This window comes from Panthera tigris, chromosome D3, assembly GCF_018350195.1.
Source record: "Panthera tigris isolate Pti1 chromosome D3, P.tigris_Pti1_mat1.1, whole genome shotgun sequence".
Lineage (NCBI taxonomy): Eukaryota > Metazoa > Chordata > Mammalia > Carnivora > Felidae > Panthera > Panthera tigris.
In genome coordinates this window covers 525,875-546,540 of record NC_056671.1, presented here as the reverse complement: position 1 = coordinate 546,540, position 20,666 = coordinate 525,875, and the positions used below count along the sequence as shown (strand labels likewise).

The 20,666-nt window shown below is 59.5% G+C and overlaps 2 protein-coding genes across 6 annotated transcripts; one reads left to right on the top strand and one right to left on the bottom strand.

The window, feature by feature from the left end:
* Positions 1-5,068: 5,068 nt before the first annotated feature.
* LRCOL1 (leucine rich colipase like 1) lies at positions 5,069-11,690 on the bottom strand. Its single transcript, XM_042962686.1, has 6 exons — positions 11,510-11,690; positions 8,143-8,244; positions 6,908-7,216; positions 6,703-6,825; positions 6,495-6,591; positions 5,069-5,883 (listed from the first exon to the last, which is right to left on the bottom strand). Exons 2-6 carry the CDS (start codon positions 8,230-8,232, stop codon positions 5,495-5,497), a joined length of 1,008 nt encoding a protein of 335 aa, XP_042818620.1. The 5' UTR covers positions 8,233-8,244; positions 11,510-11,690; the 3' UTR covers positions 5,069-5,494.
* A 5,758-nt stretch (positions 11,691-17,448) lies between these two features.
* On the top strand, positions 17,449-20,641 carry P2RX2 (purinergic receptor P2X 2). Of its 5 annotated transcripts, XM_042962023.1 has the most exons (12): positions 17,449-17,633; positions 17,750-17,885; positions 17,986-18,057; positions 18,165-18,240; positions 18,311-18,407; positions 18,566-18,646; positions 18,771-18,909; positions 19,307-19,437; positions 19,591-19,681; positions 19,798-19,863; positions 19,944-20,021; positions 20,181-20,641. In XM_042962023.1, the coding sequence occupies exons 1-12, from the start codon at positions 17,458-17,460 to the stop codon at positions 20,283-20,285; spliced, it is 1,248 nt and encodes a 415-aa protein (XP_042817957.1). In that variant the 5' UTR covers positions 17,449-17,457; the 3' UTR covers positions 20,286-20,641. The 5 variants fall into 5 exon arrangements, with proteins under 5 accessions (XP_042817957.1, XP_042817959.1, XP_042817956.1 ...); XM_042962025.1 differs by lacking the exon at positions 19,944-20,021; XM_042962022.1 differs by having other exon boundaries at positions 19,944-20,641.
* Positions 20,642-20,666: the final 25 nt, after the last annotated feature.

The window sequence follows — 20,666 nt, the reverse complement described above, 5'->3', positions numbered from 1 at the left end:
CGTGCACTGTTGCTGGGAATGCAAACAGGTGCGGCCGCTCTGGAAAAGAGAGTGGAGCTTCCTGCAAAAGTTAAAAATAGAAGTCCCCTCTAAGTCAGTAAGCGCACTACTGGGTATTTACCCCCAAAATACAAAAACACTAATTCAAGGGGATATGTGCGCCCTTTATAGGCGCATTACCTACAACAGCCGAAATACAGCAACAGCCCAAGTGTCCATCAGCTGATGAACGGAGAGGAAGACGGATATAGGCAACGGAATATTACTCGGCAATCAAAAACGAAGTCTGGCCACTTGCAAGGACATGGGTGGAGCTAGAGTGTATTATGCTAAGCAAGACAAGTCAGAGACAGACAGATACCATACGATTTCACTCCCACGTGGAATTTAAGAAACAACCTAAAGGAAAAAAAAGAGAAACCAAGAAACAGACTCAACCGTGGAGAACACTCCTGGTTGCGGGCGGGAGGTGGGTGGGGGATGAGTGAACTGGGTGAATGGAACTGACAGTACTTACGATGAGCAGCGGGTGATGGATGAACAGGTGAATCGCCACATTGCACACCGGAAACTAATACAACACTACGTTAACTACGCTGGATTAAAAAAAATTAAAAAAAAATTTTTGATGTTTATTTTTGAAGGAGAGAGGGAGACAGAGCATGAGGGGAGAGGGCCAGAGAGAGAGGGAGACACAGAATCCGAAGCAGGCTCCAGGCTTGAGCTGTCAGCACAGAGCCCCACGCGGGGCTCGAACTCACAGACCGTGAGATCATGACCTGAGCCGAAGTGGGAGGCTTAACCGACTGAGACACCCAGGCGCCCCTGGAATTTAAAACTATTTTAAATGTATCAAACAACAGCAACAACAAAAAGACACTGGTGGCGAAGACAATCAGTCTCAGCACTGTTTGTCCCCAAACCCACCAGACTTCAGGGGGGCACGTGACACTGGTGCAGGTCAGGGCTTGGCTTTAGGTAGATTCGGGTCCACACAAGCCCGCTACCGTGTCCCGACCTCGCCCCACGCGGCCCTGCTCCAGGCCCTGCCCTCCCCCCCCCCGCCACCCGTGAGGCTCACACATGCACGGTACTCACCCCGTCCGTCCGCCGCCTTGGGAGCCAGGGCCCACCTCCCCCCACCTCTGCATCGCGTCAATTGCGTCAAACACGGAGGGAGCCCGCCCACCTCTGAAATCGCTTTGCAGGCGGCCCGGAAGTGGTGAGAGGCGGTCCCCAGGTGAGCTCGCTGTTCGGAAGTCCCGGGTCTCTGCGGCAAACAAGGCTCCCAGGTGCCTGTCGTGGAGGGGTACCACGGTGCGCGTGCTGGGCTCGGTGCTTGCGAGGCTTCCAGATCCCTCCGCTCTGCCCTCCGGCGGAAGGGATCCCCGCCTTCGTGCGGACTGGCGCTTGCAAATAGGCAGGTGCCACGTCCCCCACCGGGCCACGCCTGCGAACCGGCCTCTCCAGACCCTCTCCAGACCCTCGCCTGTGCGGCTGGAGCCTGCTCAGTAGGCGCCCCGTCAGCCCGCGGAGGGCAGCTGGGGGTATCAGCCTGTGGAGCGCGGGGGGGGGGGGGGGTCTGGGGCCACATGCACCGCCTGCAGGCTGGAGGGGCCACCACCCACACCTCTCTCTTGGATGCCCCTCTCGAGCGGCCAAGCGCAGTCCCAGCTTGGAACGGCCGCCGGAGGCTCCGGGCTTACCCTCCTCAAGGCTCCCAGGTGTCTCTTATCACAGGACAGCACCGTCCGGGGGCTCAGGGCCACCCGGGCCAGACAGTCCCAGTTCCTCCAGCTCCGGCTGAAAGGGTAGCACCCCCAGCTAGGCAGGTTGCACCCACCTGGGGCGCAAGTATGTAGGGCACGTGGACCCCCTACAGCCGAGCCCCGCCGCGCCCGCTGTCCTGGGCTCCCCCGACCCGGCAGCTCGTACAAGCGGGGTACACACCCCGGCAGCCAGCGGAGCCCTGGACCCCGGTGGAAATCCGGAAGAGCCGGAATCACCCAGCAGCCTCCACGGTGAAAAGAGGCACCCCCTCCACCCAAACACTTTCTCAGGTGACGAAACGCTGCAGTCCGTGCCCCCTGCGCCTGGCTGCCTGCCTGAGGGGTCCCGGGGTTACCAGGAATCGAGGCTCCCGGGCGTCTCTGGCTGGAAACCAGCCACCCCGGCCCCTCCGACCGAGGCAGCGCGCTCCCCCCCGCCCCCCGCCTTTACCTTTGGGGTGAAATAGGCACAACTGTGGAGCGGAGGGCGGGGAATCAGGCAGAGGCCTGGGACAGCCGGGCGCCCGCTCCCCTCCCCAGACCTCTCCGCACATTCGCTCCATTCTAGGCACCCGCGGGGCGCGCACGTGCGCACCAGGCCCCCCTCCCCCCCGTGTGTGGAGCCGGGGCCCTCTGCCCGTGGAGCTCCGTCCACACCAGAACAGCCTTCCCGGAGGAGAGATCCCAACCCGCGAACCTCTCTGAGCCAGCAGCTTGAATGCAGCAGCAGTCAGTCCTCTGCGGCCTGTCTGTGCGATGGGCTCCCCCGCCTCTCCAGCCATCAAGGCTCCCCTCCCCGGGTCTTTGGGGGAGGATTCACTAGGATTCACCAGCCCGCTGGCCCCGCCCAGAGCTAGAAAGGTAGTACATTTGCCTCTAGATCGGCCTTCGGGGGGGCACATGTGCCCGAGGGTGAACTAAGTCTCTGAACCAGGCCGACCCAGGCGCCAAGCAGCCTCCTCCCGTGACCTGGCCCCTTCCTACAGCCGCCCCGTTCCGGGCCCCAGGCTGTGCCACCTGCGTGGCCTGCACATGTGCCGTCCGCCCCTTGGGCCTCGGGGACACCCCAGCCCCTTGGAGATCCCGACCCACCCCAGGATGCCCACACCAGGACCGTCTTTCTGATGCGGCACATTGTACCTGGCACCAGTCAGTCCCCAGGTGGTCCACTTGCCCGGTGGGTGCCCCGGCCGGTCCAGCAAGGGAGGCTTCTGACCCTCCCTCTGGAGGGCAACCCGACCGTCCCCCTCGACCCCCGCCCAGGCACGCAACCTGCTCTGGATTCGGGGCGAAATGTGCCGTTGTGGGGGATCCTGCTTGGATCGAACAGATGCCGAGTGGCTCTGGGAGCAGCTCCCGGGCCCAGGTTCTGCAGTTGGCCGCACTTTTGAGGTCAAGACCTCCCCCGGCCGGCACCACCCGCACATGCGCCCTTGGCCTGCGGCACCTGCACATGCGCCCTTGGCCTGCACCGCCTGCACATGCGCCCTTGGCCTGCGGCACCTGCACATGCGCCCTTGGCCTGCACCGCCTGCACTGCGCTCGGGCCTCCACCGTCTGCACGTGCGCCGTTGGCTCACTGTCTGTGGGCCTCCAGCCGTACGCGCACCCAAGTGGCCGCCAGATCCCCTTGCCTGTGGTCCCTGGGGGGATGCTGTTCAGAGGCCCGGCTCTACCTACGCTTCCCTGTTTCAGGTCCAGGCTTCCCTCGGCCGAGCGGCTCACTCGTTCTCAGCCAGGCGCTGGGGACACCTGTGCCGTCAAATGGAACTTGGATGTTGCCTATCTTTTCACACACGGGCCTCCAAATGCAAGCCTTCCTCTGGTGCTCAGTTAGAGACATCTCTTCCAAACCTTCAAGAAAAGGGAACTTGGCTTTTGGATGATACAATTTAGGAGCTGTGTTCAGCTGCTAGAAATACAGGCGTGGAAAACAGTGACTTTGGTCACGAACTTTGGTCACAGGGGTCTCCTTGTGAATCTGGCACAAGCAGTGGGGACAGTCAGGACTGTCACTCCGGCGTCTGTCCTGACGTGCGTTTCCCTGACGGCCAACACGTTGTATGCCCTTTTCTGCCCCCTGTGGATCTCTTTGGCGAAATGTCTGCGCAAGTCTTTGGTCTACTTTTTAATTGGGTTGTTTAGTAAGTGTTAAGTCCCAAGAGTTTTTTTTTTTTTTAATATACCCTGGATATAAGCCCTTTGTTAGGTTAACGGTTTCCCTTAACGGTTTCTGTCCTAGGGGCACCTGCCAGCTCAGGTGGAGGGGCACGAAACTCTTGATCTCAGGGTCTTGATTTCCAGCCCCATGTTGGGCATAGAGATTACAATAAAATGAAATAATGAAATGCAATTAAATATAAAGTAAAATATAAAATAATAAGATAAAAAAAATAGCGGTGCCTGGGTGACTGTTGATTAAGCGTCCGACTCTTGATTTCGGCTCAGGTCATGATTTTGTGGCATGTGAGTCTGAGCCGCACATCGGGCTCTGCACTGACAGTGCTGACCCTGCTTGGGATTCTCTCTCCCTCTCTGCCTCTTTCTCTCTCTCAAAAATAAATAAACATTTTTTAAAAGCACGTGGTTTCTGCAAGTTTTAATAAAACCTATAAAATGGTATGTATCATAGAATGAAAGTTCTTAATTTTAGGGGTTTATCTACCTTTTCTCTTATGAGTGACATTTGGTCATATCTAAGAACTCTTTGTTGAATCCGAGATCAAGAAAGTATCCTATTTTTCTTCTAAATGCTTTGTACGTTATGTTTTACACTTACATCTGTTCTTTCCTTTTTTTTTTTTTTTTTTTTTTTTTTTTTTAGCTATACTTTATGGCTTACCTCACCTGCTCTCATTATTAGGATAGAAGCAATGGCTTCTCCTAACTTTCTCTGCAACAATCATCTTAGCTCAGGCTAAGGAGGAGGGAGGAGAGGAGAGGAAGGAAGGATGGAGAGGAAAGGGAAAGGAAGAGAAGAAGGGGGAGAAGGAGGAGGAGGTGGGAAAGAAGGGATAGAAAGGGGAGGAAGGGAAGAGGGAGAGGAAGGGGGAGGGGAGGAAGGGAAGAGGGAGAGGAAGGGGAGGAGGAGGGGGAAAAGGAGGGGAGGAGGAAGGGAGGAGGGAGAGGAAGGGGGAGGGGAGGAGTGGAAGAAGGAGGAGGAGAGGCAGAAGGGAGGAGGGAGAGGAAGGGGGAGGGGAGGAAAGGAAGAGGGAGAGGAAGGGGAGGAGGAGGGGGAGAACGAGGGGAGGAAGGGAAGAGGGAGAGGAAGGGGGAGGGGAGGAGGAGTGGAAGAAGGAGGGGGGGAAGAGGGGGAGGAGGAGGAGGGGCAGAAGGGACGAGGTGGGGAGGGAGGAGGCGAAATATTTTTAAGGCGCTCAGAGAAGCAGCCCGGTGTCAGCATGGGCGACGGGAGCCCCAGAAGGCAGTTGTCCGGGTGCTTCGCCCGAGGCCCTGCGCTCTGGGAACGCCAAGAAGGCCCTGGTGGGAACGGGCTCTGAGTTAGCCAGCACGTCTGCTCCCAGGGAAGCGGCAGGACCTGGGGCCCCTCCAGGGAGTCCTGGCTCCGCTCTGCTCCCGTGCTTGTGTTTGCTTGTGTTTCCTGTCGGGCAGCAACGCTCAGGGGAGGCTTTTCAGTTTGGGACAGTGGGCGGAGGATTTCTACCTGCCAGGACAAGACGCCCCGTGGGGAGGGCACGCCCCTGCTCTGCCCCTCTCCCTCCAGGTCAGGCTCGTCTCTGCTGGACGCACATTCCTAGGCAGGCAACCTGAGCAGGCTCCACCTCTCCACGGTCTCCACGTCTTCTACAGATTTGTATTATCTTTATTGTCTGAAAACAATACAAGTGACGCAGTGCCTTGACTCGGTCGGCGGGGCTCACTGATGTGAGGCCGTCAAGCTGCAGGTTCCCCGGAGCTACGGTTCGTCCTCCGGAGCTCGCTGGTACGACAGGACAGGACAGGACGGGCGCGTCTGACACCTGCAGGTTTTCACAGCCCAGAACGAGCGGCGGGAACCGCAAGCTGAGCTCCCAGCTAAACGCAGGCACGAGATCCAGGCTGAGCTTCTCCCGGGTCCGGACTGGTTCTTCCACGAGGATGAGTTTCCCCGTCACTAACGGGGCAAAGTTAGAAAAGGCACAGGGAGATACGGGGCCCGTCAGGCACCCAACGCCGCCCCCACCCTCACCCTCACTGGCGGAACCAGCTCGTCTGGGGCAAGGACCACACAGGGAATCCAGCATTTACACACTGCGGCGAACACCTGCTGTGCCCAGTGCTCCCCTGGGACCTCCAAAGAGGTCGTATGTGCTCAAAAATGTGCTCCTTAACCCTGGGAGCAGAGACCCCTTCATAATCGGAAAGAAGTTATGGATTCCGGCATCAGACCACGTACTTAAACACCCACACATCACTGCACCCGTGCGTTCTCTCAGCAACCCCCCAAGGCCCATCTCCAGCTACTGTGGCCCCCTCCCCGTCTCCGACCCTCCCCACCTCTGTCCACCCCCTCCCCATCTCTCACCCCCTCATCTCCGAAGTCCCTTCTTCCACCCCCTCCCTCTGTCCCCAACCCCCCACCCCCCGCCTTCAGCCCCATGTTGGGAATCCTGGCACCCGGTAATCCCGGCACCTGGTGAGGTGGGTTCACCACCCAGCCACGCATCAGATGGCCCTTTCCCAGGCGGGGGCACCTGTTCCCTGCCGAGACCCTGAGGGACCTGCCTGTGACCTGTTTCCTTTTCGGAGGCCTCACCCGGGCCTTCCTGCTCAAGGAAGCGGACGCAGAGGCCAGTGTCCAGACGGCAGAGGACAGCCTCTCCTGGAAGGGGACGCTCCGTGGGTTCGGAGAATCCCGTTCGCTCGGCGCAGGCCCTAGGGCCAGTCCAGGGCTCCGGGCAGCCCCTCCACCCGGGCATCGGGGGCCACTCACCAAGAGCAGGCACTGAACCAGGATCCCTCTCTGGGGGACGCAGCGGCGGTGGCTGACCTCGGTCGGAGCGAGGCAACACCTGCTCTGGCACTCGTCGTCCTTGGTGCAGTGGCTCCCGTTGGGCTGGGGACACAGAGCCGGAGCCTGGCGCCCGCCTCCCGCCCCGGCCCCGGCCCTCCCTGCCGCGGCCCGGCCGCCGGCTCACCTTGCGCCAAGGCTGACGCTGCAGGAAGATGGTCATGGATCTGCAGGTCAGCTCGGAGCTGGAGACGCTGAGCACACAGCAGCGGCTCCGGCATTCGGAGTGCTTGGAGCAGGCGTGGCCGTTCGGCCGCCGGCCGCCGGAGGGGAGACCCCGTTCTCTCCGCCGGCCCCCTGCCCCCTCGGAGGCCGGCTCTGGGCGGCGGGACCCTCCTCCTCCTGGTGCCGGCCAGCCCGCTCCGACGCCTTCTGCCGGGCCCGGCCCTGGAGGGAGCCGGTCTGGGTGGTGCAGAGCGTCTGTGACTCCAGGCTGCTGGGGACACAGCAGTGGCTCGGGCCCTCCAGGCGCTCCTCAGGGGCCTGGCATCCCCTGCGGACCCAGCGCCCAGTAGGGCTTCTTGATTTAGGAGCACCCTCCCCTCCTTTCTGCTTCCCTTCCAAGTTCCGGAATGTCCCAGACCTGGTGGGGCTCTTGGCGGGGGGAGCCAGCGGAAAGGGAGGGGAAGAGGACTAACGTGGTCTGTGCGGTGAGCCGCACGGACGGGAGGTAAACCAAGGCACAGAGGACGAGAGGAGGAGCGGCGGAGCGGGGAGGGGAAGAGCTGCCACGGACTCTCACAGCTTCCACGGGCCCAGGAGGGCAGCGCGGGGTCACGGGCGGGCAGGAGCCGCAGCTGGCCGTCACCCCGGTCCTGGCCCGGCCGCTGGAGGCCCCCTGCTCCCGAGGCCTTTGATGGAAGTCCTCAAGCTTCGGGTCGCAACACCCCTTTGCAAACTCAGCAAACTGCTGAGGCCCCAGAGCTGTTGTTGGCGTGGGTCCCTCGTAAGGACTTTTCCCGCGGCGGGTACTCAGAGTTTTACGTACTTGTGTGTAAACTTAGTTAAAAACAGGAACTCCAGCCCGTGTTCACCTACAGAACAGCTTCTTATGAAACACAAGTCCATTTTCCAAAGCAAAGCAGAACGTGCTGAGCACGGAGTGGCCCCACCGGGCACCCGGCACAGCGCTACCTGCCTGGCTCCCCGGCCTGTGACCGTCATCGTCGGGGACCCTGCGGCCTGGGGGAGCCAGCGTCAGCTGTCCTGGGGGCCCAAACGCCCGGGGGCCTTCTTTTCCAGAGAGCCCAGACAGGATTCGTGGGGGCAGGCACCTGCGGAGAGGAGCCGGGAACGCCCGGGAGCCCGAGTGGGGGCCACCTCCGCTGCGGCGGGGGGGGGGGGGGGGGGGGGGGTGCTTACCTTATGCAAATGGCACACGGTCTTGGGCCTCCAGGCCAAGGACACAGGCAGCAGGCAGAGCAGCAGCAGCAGACGCCTGGCGCACGCCATGGGGCTCCCGGCCTGTCAATGCCCCAGATGGCTCTCCCTGTCCCCCACGGCACCTGCGTGGGCACCCGCTTCCTTCCCCCCTTCCCCGTCTTGCTCTCGCAAAACAGGTCTTTTACAGTAACAGACATTTTCTGGAGCAGTTTTAGGGCTACAGAAATTGCGCAGAAAGTACAAAGAGTTCCCATACAGCCCCCTCCCCCCTGTTTCCCTAGTATTACGTCAGCGGACGCCGGGACATCGGCTACAGTTGGTCAGGTGACACAGATACATTATTACGAGCTCCCGGGTTCACTGCCGGTGCGGGTCGCTCTGCCGGTTGGACGAAGGCCACCACGTCAACACACAGTATTTTCACTGCCCTAAACCCTCTGTGCTCTGCCTGCTCAGCCTTGCCCATGAAACCGCGGCAACCATGGATCTTTTGGGGGTTCTTTTTTGGTCTCGTAGTTGTGCCTCGTGCCTTTTCCCCACTATCCTAGAGCTGGAACCGTACAAGATGCAGCCTTCCAGACTGGCTTCCTTCACCCACTTGATAGCAAATCCCTTTTTATCGCTGACTGGAAAATGAATTTTCAACACCCCTTTCTCCTGGGAAGGTTCGTGCCCTGAGTTGAACAGGAGCCTCTCTGCTTGATGTCACAGAGCACCCGCGGGCTGTGCGACCCTCCTGTGAGTCCAGCTCCTATGCCCTCCCCCACCCCCCACCCCCACCCCCACCCCCCCGCTGAGGCGGGCAGGCTGAGCCGTGAGCCCACGCCCTGCAGTTGGGGGAGCAGGCGTGGCAGCCCCCAGGCACGGGCGAGTCTCCCGCCCCGCATGGGGGAGGATGGCCAGGAGCCCCGAGTCAGCCTCAGATCCAAGCCTCAGCCGCCCCTGCCCACGCGCAGGGTATTTGGCCGATTGTCTGGCTATTCATAAAGCTGATGGTTTGGCCTCCAACTTTGCCCCCGGTTCTCTTATCTTTTTTTTTTTCTCAATATTTATTTTGAGAGGTGGGGGAAGCGGCAAAGAGGGAGAGAGAGAGAGAATCCCAAACAGCTTCCGCATCATCAGCACAGAGCCTGATGCAGGGCCTGAATCCACGAACTGCAAGATCATAACCTGAGCCGAAATCAAGGGGCTTAACTGACAGACAACCCCCCCCCCCCCCCCGCAAGATGCCTCTCTTTTATCTTTTAAATTAAGTAATGGAGTACCTGGGAGGTTCAGTCCATTGAGCATCCAACTCTTTTCTCTTTTTTTTTTCTTTTTCTTTTTTTTTTTTGAGAGAGAGAGCGGGTAGAGAGAGAGGGAGAGAGAGAATCCCAAGGAGGCTCCACACCATCAGTGCAGAGCCTGATGTGAGCCTTGGACTCACAAACTGTGAGGTCATGACCTGAGCCAAAATCAAGAGTTGGATGCCTGAAAGATGAGCCACCCAGGCGCCCCCGAGCATCCAACTCTTGATTTCGGCTCAGGTCATGACCCCGGGGGTTATGGGATTGAGCCCCGAGTCGGGCTCTGTGCTGGGCATGGAACCTGCTTCCGATCGTCTCTCTCCCTCTGCCCCTCTCTTCTGCCTGTGCTCTCTCTCTCTCCCTCAAAGTAAATAAATAAATAAACAGACAAATAAAACAAAACTGAAGTGATATTCACAGAACATAAAGTTAACCATTTTTAAATTTTTATAAATTAAAAAAGAATTTTCAAATGTTTATTTTTGGGAGAGAGATAGAGACAGAGAGACAGAGCATGAGCGGGGGAGGGGTAGAGAGAGAGGGAGACACAGAATGCGAAGCAGGCTCCAGGCTCTGAGCCGTCCGCACAGAGCCTGACGCGGGGCTCGAACCCATGAACAGTGAGATCATGACCTCAGCTGAGGTCCGAGGCTTAACCGATTGAGTCACCCAGGCGCCTCCATAACTTTTTGTAAAGTAAACAATTCAGGGGCCTTTAGTGCATTCCTAGCAGTGTGCAAGCACCACCTCTATCTGGTTCTAGAACATTCCATCATCCCACAGTACAAGCTAGACTCCTGTTCTAGAACCCTCCTCAAGTCTGTCTTCCCGCCCCATGGCCGTGCTCCCCTCCAGGACCACCAGCTCCCAGCCCAGGGCCCACGAGCCTCAGACTCAGTCCTGCCTTTGGTTTCCGTCCCAGGTGCTGCAGGCCCTTTGGGGGTGGGGTGGGGGGGGACGGCTGAGCCTTTCCGGGACCTTGCTGCCCATCTATGAGGTCAGTGGTGGCCTCTTGCTGTCCCATGTCGTGTCCCCTGAACCTCTGGTTTCCAGATGATTCCAGTGAAGATGTGCTCATCTTGCCCCTTTGTTCTTTACTGGGGTCACTTGCCCCGCAAAGCACAGTGGAAACCTGTTTGTTGTCTCCTGGTCTGTTCAGGCCCCCAGGCCAGGAGCACCTCTGACCACAAGACAAGTCCTCCCGGGGCTGGAACTGAGAAACGCAGAAGGTCCCCAGGGAGAAAGGCAGACACACCGTGTCCTCGCGCTTGGGGTGACGCAGACGGACGAGGAGAGCCCAGGAGCTGGACAAAACAGTGGAGCCGCACGGGACGGCCCAGGGACAGCCATTTCTGGGCAGGCTGCCGTGGGGAAGCTTGTGAGGAGGCGGGAGCCAGAGCCCGTGGCAGGGTTGGGGTCAGGGAGCCAGCACGGGGGGCCCCCGAGGACTCTGTGTACCTCCCGCTCAAGTCACATCAACAGGAGCGCTAGCAGAACCGGTGAGGCTGGTATTTTCCAGAGCGTCTCCACACTTAGAGTCATTTGGCCTCCACAAAAATCTCCGGAAACGACCTGCGGCCCATGCGACATGTGAATCCCCGTGAAGACACGTTCAGCAACACAGGACATCTCAGGCCAAAGGAGGCTATCATCGTCTATCGGGTCTTTTGTTTTGTTTTGTTTTTGGAAAAAATAGCAAATCACAGCACACATCAGCTGAGTTTCGGGCTTTCTGTAATCGTATACTTAAATTTGTCTGCAATCCGTTTAAGATAGTTCAGAAGTCACAAAAGCACTGCTAGACCATTTTGTTCCCACGTTTTGCTAATTGGTTTCAAAAGAGGTACAACTCCATGAACGCGGAGCCCTGTTCTGATCGGCAGCCACCAAAGAATGACAAAGACACGGGAGAGGGGAGCAGAGGGAGGCTGCTGGGCGCAGCGCGAGCAGCGCCAAAGCTCTTTCACTTCTTACCCTCGGAAAAGCACTTCGAAGTCTGTTTCAGCGTTCACGTGCTGCCGGTGTTTAAGCGTTTTCCCCTCAAGAGCAGCAGGACATACCTGTGCCGCGTGTGGCCCCAGATGCCGGCAGGCGTGACGCGTGAGCTTGTGGGTTCCCTGCACGGCCCGCACGGCGGATGGGGAGTGCGAGCGAAGCCTTCCGGGGTGGCCTCCGTGCGTTCCAGGGGCCGCTGAGGCCGCCCACCAGGCAGCTCCTGCCAGCAGCTCCCAGACCCCCAGGCCCTGGAGGCCACTGAACTTACGGAACATTCAGAAACAGCTCTTATGAGGTCGCCAAGCATCTCCCTGACGCAACCCAAGACCCACCTTTTAGTCCTGGAAGACCGAGCACACAGACGGACAATGGCCGGACCGTCTCTGAAAGTGGGACTCGGCCCCCGGGCCGCAGCAGCCAGCCCGGAAGCCAACTTCCGTCTCTCAGCTGGCCCTCGGGGACCAGCACTGGGCCAGCGGCTGCAGCGTCCTCAAGTCAGGACCGGCCCGCGAGGCCAACGACGCCCGCTGAGCAACCATGGGACACCCGTACCGGTCCGCGGCGGCTGCATAACAAACACCGTGAGCGGGGTGGGTTCAACCACCGTTCGTTCCTCACAGTCCTGGAGGCTGGAGGTCCAGATCCGGGTGTGGGTGGGGCCGTCCCTTCCGGGGCCCTTCTCCTGGGGCGTGGACACATCTCCCTGCGTCATGCTTACGCACCGGGCCGCGTTCCATTCTGCTGACCCCTGGGCCTCTGTTCTCCTGATCCGTAAGCTCCATGAGCCAGCGCTCGAGGGACAGTGGAAGGGCTGTGGGAACTCTTTTATATTTATATATATAAAGATTTTTGAGAGAGAGAGAGAGAGAGAGACAGTGCAAGCAGGGGAGGGGCAAGAGAGAGGGGGACAGAGGATCTGAAGTGGGCTCTGTGCTGACAGCAGTCTGACACGGGGCTCGAACTCGCGAGCCACAAGATCACGACCTGAGCTGAAGTCAACTGACTGACCCACCCAGGCGCCCCTGTGGGAACTCTTTCTGTCCCCTCACTGCAGGTCAAGGCTCCCAGATGCCCCTAAGCACATGTTCCAGAGAAATGACACTAGACAACGGAGTCGGATAAACATTCCCGAAAATAAATGGGCAAACCTGTAGCCACTGTATCAGTCTTGAAAGTCTTGCCTCCATATTACATCAAATATAAAGAATATGAGTAATACAACTATATGAAGGCTGGATTTAAATCACAACTTGAATATTTAAGAATTTAAAACTTGCCATGTTTTTTTGTACTTTGAACAGGGCAAAAAAAACCTTTATGGTCTCTGATTTCTCATGGGCCCTTGAAAAGTTCACAGGCCTTTTATAAAACTGGGCCTGATGTGCCTGGTCAAACAGCCATGCCGCACAGACACCCACTGTCCCCAGGGAGCGGCTCCAGCCCATGCCGTCCACAGCAGCGACAAGGCTGGCGGCCAAGAGGCGGGCGCAGCCCAGGTGTCCAGGATGAAGGATAAACAGAACGTAGTCCATCCATACAATGACATGTAATTCACCTGAAAAAGGAGGGAAACCCTGACACGTGTCACAACCTGGCTGGGCGCTGAGGACATGATGCTGAGTGAAATAAGCAGGTCCCAGGAGGACAGACGCTGCAGGCTTCCACTCGTAGGAAGGCCTTAGAGCAGCCAGATTCGTAGAAGCAGCGGGTAGAAGGTGGGTACCGGGCGCTGGGCCGCCGTCAGCGTGGAGCGGGACAGAGCGTCAGTCTCGGAGGGCGAGACAGTGCTGGACGTGGACGGTGGCCCCGGCAGGGCGGTGCGGGGGTACCTGGTGCCCCTGAACTGTGCCCGTTACGGTGTTTACATTGGGAAAATTTTTATGTGTATCTCACTGCCGTAAATCAAAGGCTACCGGCACTGCTCAGAGGCCCGGGAGGCCCTGAGGCGTAGCTGTTCCTGAACTTGGAAGAACAGGGCATTCGCAGCCCCTGCTTATTCTTAACTATTCTTTTATTAATGCAGTCTCTTTCCGTGGATATTTGTGTATAAACCTCTCAGAGCAGACATCTTTCCACAGTCTTTCCTTCCAAACCTCAACACCAAAATATGATTCCATAGTATCTCAATCTGGCAAATAAAAGCTTGATGCCAGGGGTGCCCGGGGGGCTCCGTCAGTTGTGTCCGACTTCAGCTCAGGTCAAGATCTCACGGTTCGTGAGTTCGAGCCCCGCGTCAGGCTCTGTGCTGACAGCTCAGAGCCTGGAGCCTGCTTCGGATTCTGTGTCTCCCTTTCTCTCTCTGCCCCTCCCCCTCCCCCGCTGTGATCTCTCTCTCTCTCTCTCTCTCTCTCTCTGTGTCAAAAATAAACTTATTTTAAAAAAGCTTGATGCCAAATCTTGCCAGAAATCACAGACGCCAATAAATTATTCCCTGAACTGTGACTCCCATATTTCGAGCACGAACCCCTCACACTGGGGCCTTACCCGCCCTGCCTCCTTTGCCACCTCCAAGGAAAGGCAGTGTGGCCCGGACCGGGGCAGTCGGCCCAGGGCAGCAGCCTCTGCACGCTTGCACACAGGGAAGCAGACCACACGGGCAAATGCGTGAAGCTGGACAGTGCTCGCAGAAAATCTCTCCCTGGCCGCTGATAACTGCTCAAGTGTTCAGTGCTCCTACCTTTCTATCGTGGGCTCCACCTGCCCCTCTGTAAGGGAGACCGGCCAAGCCGTAACTCCAGAACAGACTCCAGCCCCCAAGGGAGAATCCACAGGACCAAGGCCAAGGGAGTCCTGGGCAAAGCGCCACAGACTCACCAGGGCAAGGCCCACCTTCCTCTCCTACCTCCTTCCTGGCCCCACCTTCCAGCTGACCAGAGTCTCCCCCCTCTGCAGGAAGGACCGGATGGAAGCAGACGAGGCCCGGCCACACAGGAGCCCGGGAAGCTTGACCACAGCTGCTGCAGGCCAACCGGCCAGACAGCCAGCACTGGGTCAGTGGCTGTGGCTTCCCCAGTCTTTCCCCTCTTCCGACTCAGGACCAAATATGCCCTTAACCGATCTAGTGGGATGCTCGCCCCCCCCCCTCCAAGTCCCCTGGGGGCACCTGCACCAGCCTCGCACCACCAGCATCCCCACACACCTGCCTGCCTGTGGGTGGCCGGATGCCAAGCAGGGGTTTGTTCTCATCGGGGGTGCTCTTCGTTTCTCTCTGCGGACGTCGTTCATTCAGTAAACATGTATTTACTCACTGTTGACTACATGCGAGGCTCTGCCCAGGGAAAGATTGCGTGTGCCCGCCCCTCCTTGCCCCCAAGAGTGCTTGGTCTAGTTTGGGAAGTGGTCGTGTCAACAAAGAGATGAGGCAGAAGGAGGTGGGTGGATTTAGAGCGAGGAGGGGGTGCCGGGAGCTGGGACGGTTAGCGGTTAGCGAGCGGCCCCTGGCGGCGGGTGGGCGGCCGCGTCTGGACCTGCAGCCGGCGGGAAGCGCTTCAGGACGCGGGGCGGGGGCGGGGCTGGCGCAGGAAGGAGGGGCAGGCGGGGGCGGGGGGCTGGGCGAGAACCCAGAGCGACCCCGGCCCGTCGCGACCGGGGTGTCGGGGATCCGCGTTCGCGCAGCGTTAACAACGCGCGCCAGAGTTCGCTGGCCTGAAAGGGCAGTTGGTCACATCATCTCTCGGCGCGTGTGGGTTGGCCGGGCGCACGGCAGGGGCCCTGCGGAGCCTGAGCGGCTCTGCGACCCGGGCCGGGAATCGGGCCACGAGCAGGAGGGAGCCCCGGAGGCAGCGGGCGGAGACGCAGGCGTGGCCGGGGGTCCTCCGGGGGCAGCTGCGGGGTCGAGGGGAGCAGAGTGGGGGCTGGTAATGGGTCTGGGGTTTCCTTTAGAAGCGGTGTTCTAAAATTAGATTGTGATGTTTGTACCACCGTGTGAATATACTAGAAACAATGAATTCCGTACTCCAAACGGGTAAATTGTATGGCGTGTGAATTTTATCTCAATGAAGCTGTTTAGAAAAGGAAATCTAGGGGCGCCTGGGTGGCTCAGTCGGTTAAGCGGCCGACTTCGGCTCAGGTCATGATCTCGCGGTTCGTGGGTTCGAGTCCCGCGTCGGGCTCTGTGCTGACAGCTCGGAGCCTGGAGCCTGTTTCAGATTCTGTGTCTCCCTCTCTCTGACCCTCCCCTGTTCATGCTCTGTCTCTGTCTCAAAAATAAATAAAAAACGTTAAAAAAAAAAATTTAAGAAAAGAAAAGGAAATCTAATTTTATTTTTATTTGGGACTTTTACTTATAACTAGGCTGTTTTTACATTGTTATTTACAGATATGTTTATTCTATTCTTGCCGTAGAGTAATATTTCCGGTTAACCAAACGTTTTAAAATTCAGTTGAATAACTTTATTTTTTCACTTGTAAAAGGCATTTTTAGGTAAAAACAACAACAACAACAAAAACTATTACGAGACTCACTCCTCCTAAGACTAATTTCTTTAACGCCTTTGAAAGTTTCATGCAAATTATAAATTTAAAAAATATTTTTTAATTCTTTTTAATGTTTATTTTTGAGAGAGAGAGACAGAGACAGAACAGGAGTGGGGGAGGAGCAGAGAGGGAGACAGAATCTGAAGCAGGCTCCAGACTCTGAGCTGTCAGCACAGACCCCGATGCGGGGCTCGAACTCGTGAACCACAAGATCATGACCTGAGCCGAAGTCCGAGGCTTAATCAAGTGAGCCACCCAGATGCCCCTCAAATTATAAATTTAAATTTATACAAATTCCGTGGTTAGGGTCTACACTGGTTTTCTCCCAGCCTGGAGAGTCTGCCTGGTGTTTTCATTTGACTTTTTTTAATGTTTATTTTTGAGAGGGAGAGAGAGAGGGCAAGCTTGTGAGGGGCAGAGAGAATCCCAAGTAGGCTCCCCACTGTCGGTGCAGAGCCTGATGTGGGGGCTCGAACCCACAAGCCGCGAGATCATGACCTGAACTGAAATCAAGAGTCCCACGCTTGGGGCACCTGGGTGGCTCAGTCCGCTATGCGCGCAAGTTCACCTCTGGCCATGATCTTGGGGTTTGCGGGTTTGAGCCCCGCATCCGGCTCTCAGCTGTCAGCGCAGAGCCTGCTTCCGATCCTCTGTCTGCGCCCCCGCCCACTCTTCCTCTCCCCCGCTTGTTCTCTCTCAAAATAAATAAATAAACTGAAAAAAAGAAAAAGGTTAATTAGATGCTAAATGAATTTCACCTAAATAAAGCTTCAAGAAACGTGTCATTTTGTGAAATACCAAAATAACGAAGTGGGGTGAAGATATAAAAGGGCTCAAAAACACCCACAACCGCTTCGGTTTGCAAAGAAAGCGGAAACGGACCGAAGCGGATAAAAGCAGTTAGGGGCCTCAGCCCAAGTCCAGGACAGACGCCGGGGCTGGGCGGCTGCGTGGAGGAGGGGCGAGAACTGACGGCTCAGAGCGCGCCCGTGGCTCGAGCAGAGGGGCCGTCTGGGCAAAGGAAAGGACCCAGGTTTGTGCGAGCCTGGCGGGGGCGGGCGGCCGGGGGTCTCTGCCGAGCTGCGGGGAATCCAGGACTGCCCTTCGGAAATGCCCTCCTGAGACACCTAACCCCCCACGGTGTTCGAAGTCAGGGCACGGGACACAGGGACAGCCCCTCGGGGTCAGGGCGCGCCGCCGTCAGACGCCGCCGGAGACGCCAGGAGGCCTGCGGAGCCTCGCCGGGTCTTCCTCCCGCGTCTCAACAATGTCCCCGCGGCTCCGTGTCCCACCGCAGGGACGTGCGGGCCCCCGGGGCGGGTGGGGCGAAGGCCGCCGCCCGCGCCGTGCCCGCGCCGGGCCCACCTGGAGACACCTGCCAGGTGCGCCCCCGCGCGCCCCGGGGCCGCGCGGCCCGGCGGGGGTGAGGGGCGGGGCGCGCGAGGCCACGCCCCGGGGCGGCGCCGCGGGGCTCCCCTGCCCGCGCCCCGAGCCCGCAGGGTGCGCCCGCGTCGCGCCCCGGGCGGAGCTCCGGGCCATGGCGGCCGCCGAGCCCAAGCCCCCCGCGGGGGCGGCCGCGGCCGGGCGCCTGGCCCGAGGCTGCTGGTCCGCGTTCTGGGACTACGAGACGCCCAAGGTGATCGTGGTGAAGAACCGGCGCCTGGGCGTCGTGTACCGCGCGGTGCAGCTCCTCATCCTGCTCTACTTCGTGTGGTGGGTGCGGCGCGGCCGGGGGGGGGGGGGCGCGGGGCCTCGGGGCCCCGGGAGGCGGCGGCCGGCGGGGGGGAGGGTCCCGGGTCGCCTCCAGCGCGGCCCTGCCCGTCCCGCAGGTACGTGTTCATCGTGCAGAAGAGCTACCAGGACAGCGAGACGGGCCCCGAGAGCTCCGTCATTACCAAGGTCAAGGGCATCACCTTCTCCGAGCGCAAAGTGTGGGACGTGGAGGAGTACGTGAAGCCCCCCGAGGTGCGCCTGCCCGCCCCGCCCGCGGCCGCGCACCCCGGGACGGGACCGACCATCCCCTCTCCCTGAGCCTCGGCCGACCATCCCCTCTTTCTGAGCCCAGGGAGGCAGCGTGTTCAGCATCATCACCAGGATCGAGGTCACACCCTCGCAGACCCTCGGAACCTGCCCGGAGGTGAGGCCTGGTGGAGGGCAGAGCTGGGGCAGAGGGAGGGGCCCTGCCTGCCCGGTCAGCTTGCCGCAGAAGGCTCGGGGCCCCTGACCCAGGCGGCTCCTCCCTAGAGCGTGAGGGTTAGCAACGCCTCCTGTGACACAGACGAGGACTGCGTGGCGGAACGGCTGGACATGCTGGGAAGCGGTCAGTGCGCGCCGGCTGGGGGTGGGGCGGGGCGGCGCCCCTCGCCCCCTGAGCGTCCATCTGCCCGCAGGCCTGCGGACCGGGCGCTGCGTACCCTACTACCAAGGGTCGGCCAAGACCTGCGAGGTGTGGGGCTGGTGCCCGGTGGAAGACGGGGCGTCGGTCAGGTGCGCACGCCCAGTGACCCCACCTAGCTGGGACGCAGCTGACACCCCAGCGCGACTCTATTTTGCTCCTTTCTCTCCTCACTGGCCAGGACTGGGGATGTACCGGGGAGGGGTTCGGGGTGGGGGAGACTAAACACACCCAGTCTGTGCCTCCTCAGCCAATTTCTCGGCAAGATGGCTCCGAATTTCACCATCCTCATCAAGAACAGCATCCACTACCCTAAATTCCAGTTCTCCAAGTAAGAGCCACCAGGCTGTGGTGACCACGGGTCGGGATGGGAGCTACGTCCCGGGAATGGGGCGTTTGTGGGTTACAGAGCTTCCGCCCCCTTCCCACCTGACGTGGCTGGGCCCTGTCCTCAGAGGCAACATCGAGCACCGGAAGGACGGCTACCTGAAACGCTGCACGTTCGATGAGGTCTCCGACCCCTACTGTCCCATTTTCAAGCTGGGCTTCATTGTGGAACAGGCAGGGGAAAACTTCACGGAGCTCGCACACACGGTGAGGCGGGCAGCCGAGGGAGTGGGCGGGCCAGCTCTCCTCCAGGTGCCGGCTCCTAGCCGCAAACGGAGGGTCTCCATTACAGCCAGCCCCCTTTGCGGTCTTGGCCAACCCCGGCCCTGTTCGGGCAAAGGAAAGAGAAACACAATCGGCCGACCGGTCTGGGCATGCATGGCTGCTGCTAAATTATTGACTCCTGGTCACACGGCTGGCCACCAGCATACCCTTGTGCTTCGGAAGCAGGGCGCTCGCCAGGCACTCCTGGCTCTCGGCCCTGAGCGGCCCGAGGTGTCCCAAGATGAGCGCCCCGTGCACAGTCCCAGGGCAGGACCCACGGCTCTTGGGGGTCCTCTGTGCGGCCTCCCTGACACCCATCCCTGTGCCCACTTCTGGGCAGGGTGGTGTCATCGGGGTCATTATCAACTGGGACTGTGACCTGGACCTGTCAGCGTCAAAGTGCAACCCCAAGTATTCTTTCCGGAGGCTTGACCCCAAGCACGTCCCAGCCTCGTCTGGCTACAACTTCAGGTACCTTGGCCTTGGGACGCCTGGGTCCTCATCTGCCCTGGCTGTGGTGGCTCTAAAAGAACAGGGCAGGTGCTCCAAGGTCCAGGGGAGCTTCCCATCTTGGGTGATGGGTGGGCACCCGCCACCGTGCTCCTCAGGGTCATGCTGTCCCAGGTTTGCCAAGTATTACAAGGTAAACGGCAGCGCCACCCGCACGCTCATCAAGGCCTATGGGATCCGCATCGACGTCATTGTGCACGGACAGGTAGGCCAGCCTGCTTCGCCCAGGGCCCAGCTGGCATGGCCTCATCTCCCCCACCCTCCCTTGAGCCCCACCTGCCCCGGACCCAACAACCATCTAAGGCAGCCTCCTCTCCCCAGGCAGGGAAGTTCAGCCTGATTCCCACCATCATTAATCTGGCCACAGCACTGACCTCCATCGGGGTGGTAAGGAAATGCATGCTGGGCATGGGGGGCTTGGGTGGGGGGGTCTCCTGGGCCCTCACGTGTCGGTCTTGCTGGCCCAGGGCTCCTTCCTGTGTGACTGGATCTTGCTGACGTTCATGAACAAAAACAAGGTGTACAGCCATAAGAAATTCGACAAGGTGTGCACACCCAGGCGCTCCTCTGGTAGCTGGCCTGTGACTCTGGCTCTTGTTTTGGGCCAGGCTCCTCCCCCACCCTGTCCCTGCTCTGCAGACCCAGGCCAGTCCCTGGCCGCCCCGCCCCCATGGCCTTGCCCTGCCTCTGCCCCTTCTGAGCAGATGGCCGACACCCCTGAGCAGACTGTGGGACCAGAGTTGTGTGCCTCCGAGCCTTCCCGGCAGGACTCCACACTCACGGACCCCCGAGGTTTGGCCCAGCTCTGAGCCCACCACATGCTTTCCATCATGCTGTGTCCAAGGCGGGCCTGATGGGGTCCTGAAGTCTGGTCCCGAGACCAAGCCGCCAGCTCCCCTGGGCCCTGCCCATGCACCTCAACACGCTCTGAGAAGCTGGGAACGAAAAGACCCCCCGCGCAACCGGGCAGTGGGCGGGCACGAAGTGGGTGGCACCGGATCCTGGCTGGCCCCCCAACGTCCCCGGGGCCTGGAGGAAGGGGTAAACTCCTGCCGCCTCCTCCTCCCTAGCTGACCTCCTCACAAACTTCTCACCCCTCCCCACCCAGACCCTTTGCTTGCTTCATAGCCAAGAAGTCACATACCCAGAGTCCAATAAACCTGTGTCCAGAACCTCTGGCCTCATTTTTT

Bases quoted from the DNA above. Each gene is read 5' to 3' on its own strand.
- LRCOL1 (XM_042962686.1), bottom strand. From the start codon at position 8,232: ATGGCGTGCGCCAGGCGTCTGCTGCTGCTGCTCTGCCTGCTGCCTGTG. The intron at 6,826-6,907 runs GTGAGCCGGCGG...CTGTGTCCCCAG, and splicing joins AGCGTCAGCCTTGGCGCAAG to CCCAACGGGAGCCACTGCAC. The intron at 6,592-6,702 runs GTGAGTGGCCCC...GTCCCCTTCCAG, and splicing joins TGGTTCAGTGCCTGCTCTTG to GAGAGGCTGTCCTCTGCCGT.
- P2RX2 (XM_042962022.1), top strand. From the start codon at position 17,458: ATGGCGGCCGCCGAGCCCAAGCCCCCCGCGGGGGCGGCCGCGGCCGGG. The intron at 18,408-18,565 runs GTGCGCACGCCC...GTGCCTCCTCAG, and splicing joins GAAGACGGGGCGTCGGTCAG to CCAATTTCTCGGCAAGATGG. The intron at 19,864-19,943 runs GTAAGGAAATGC...TTGCTGGCCCAG, and splicing joins CACTGACCTCCATCGGGGTG to GGCTCCTTCCTGTGTGACTG.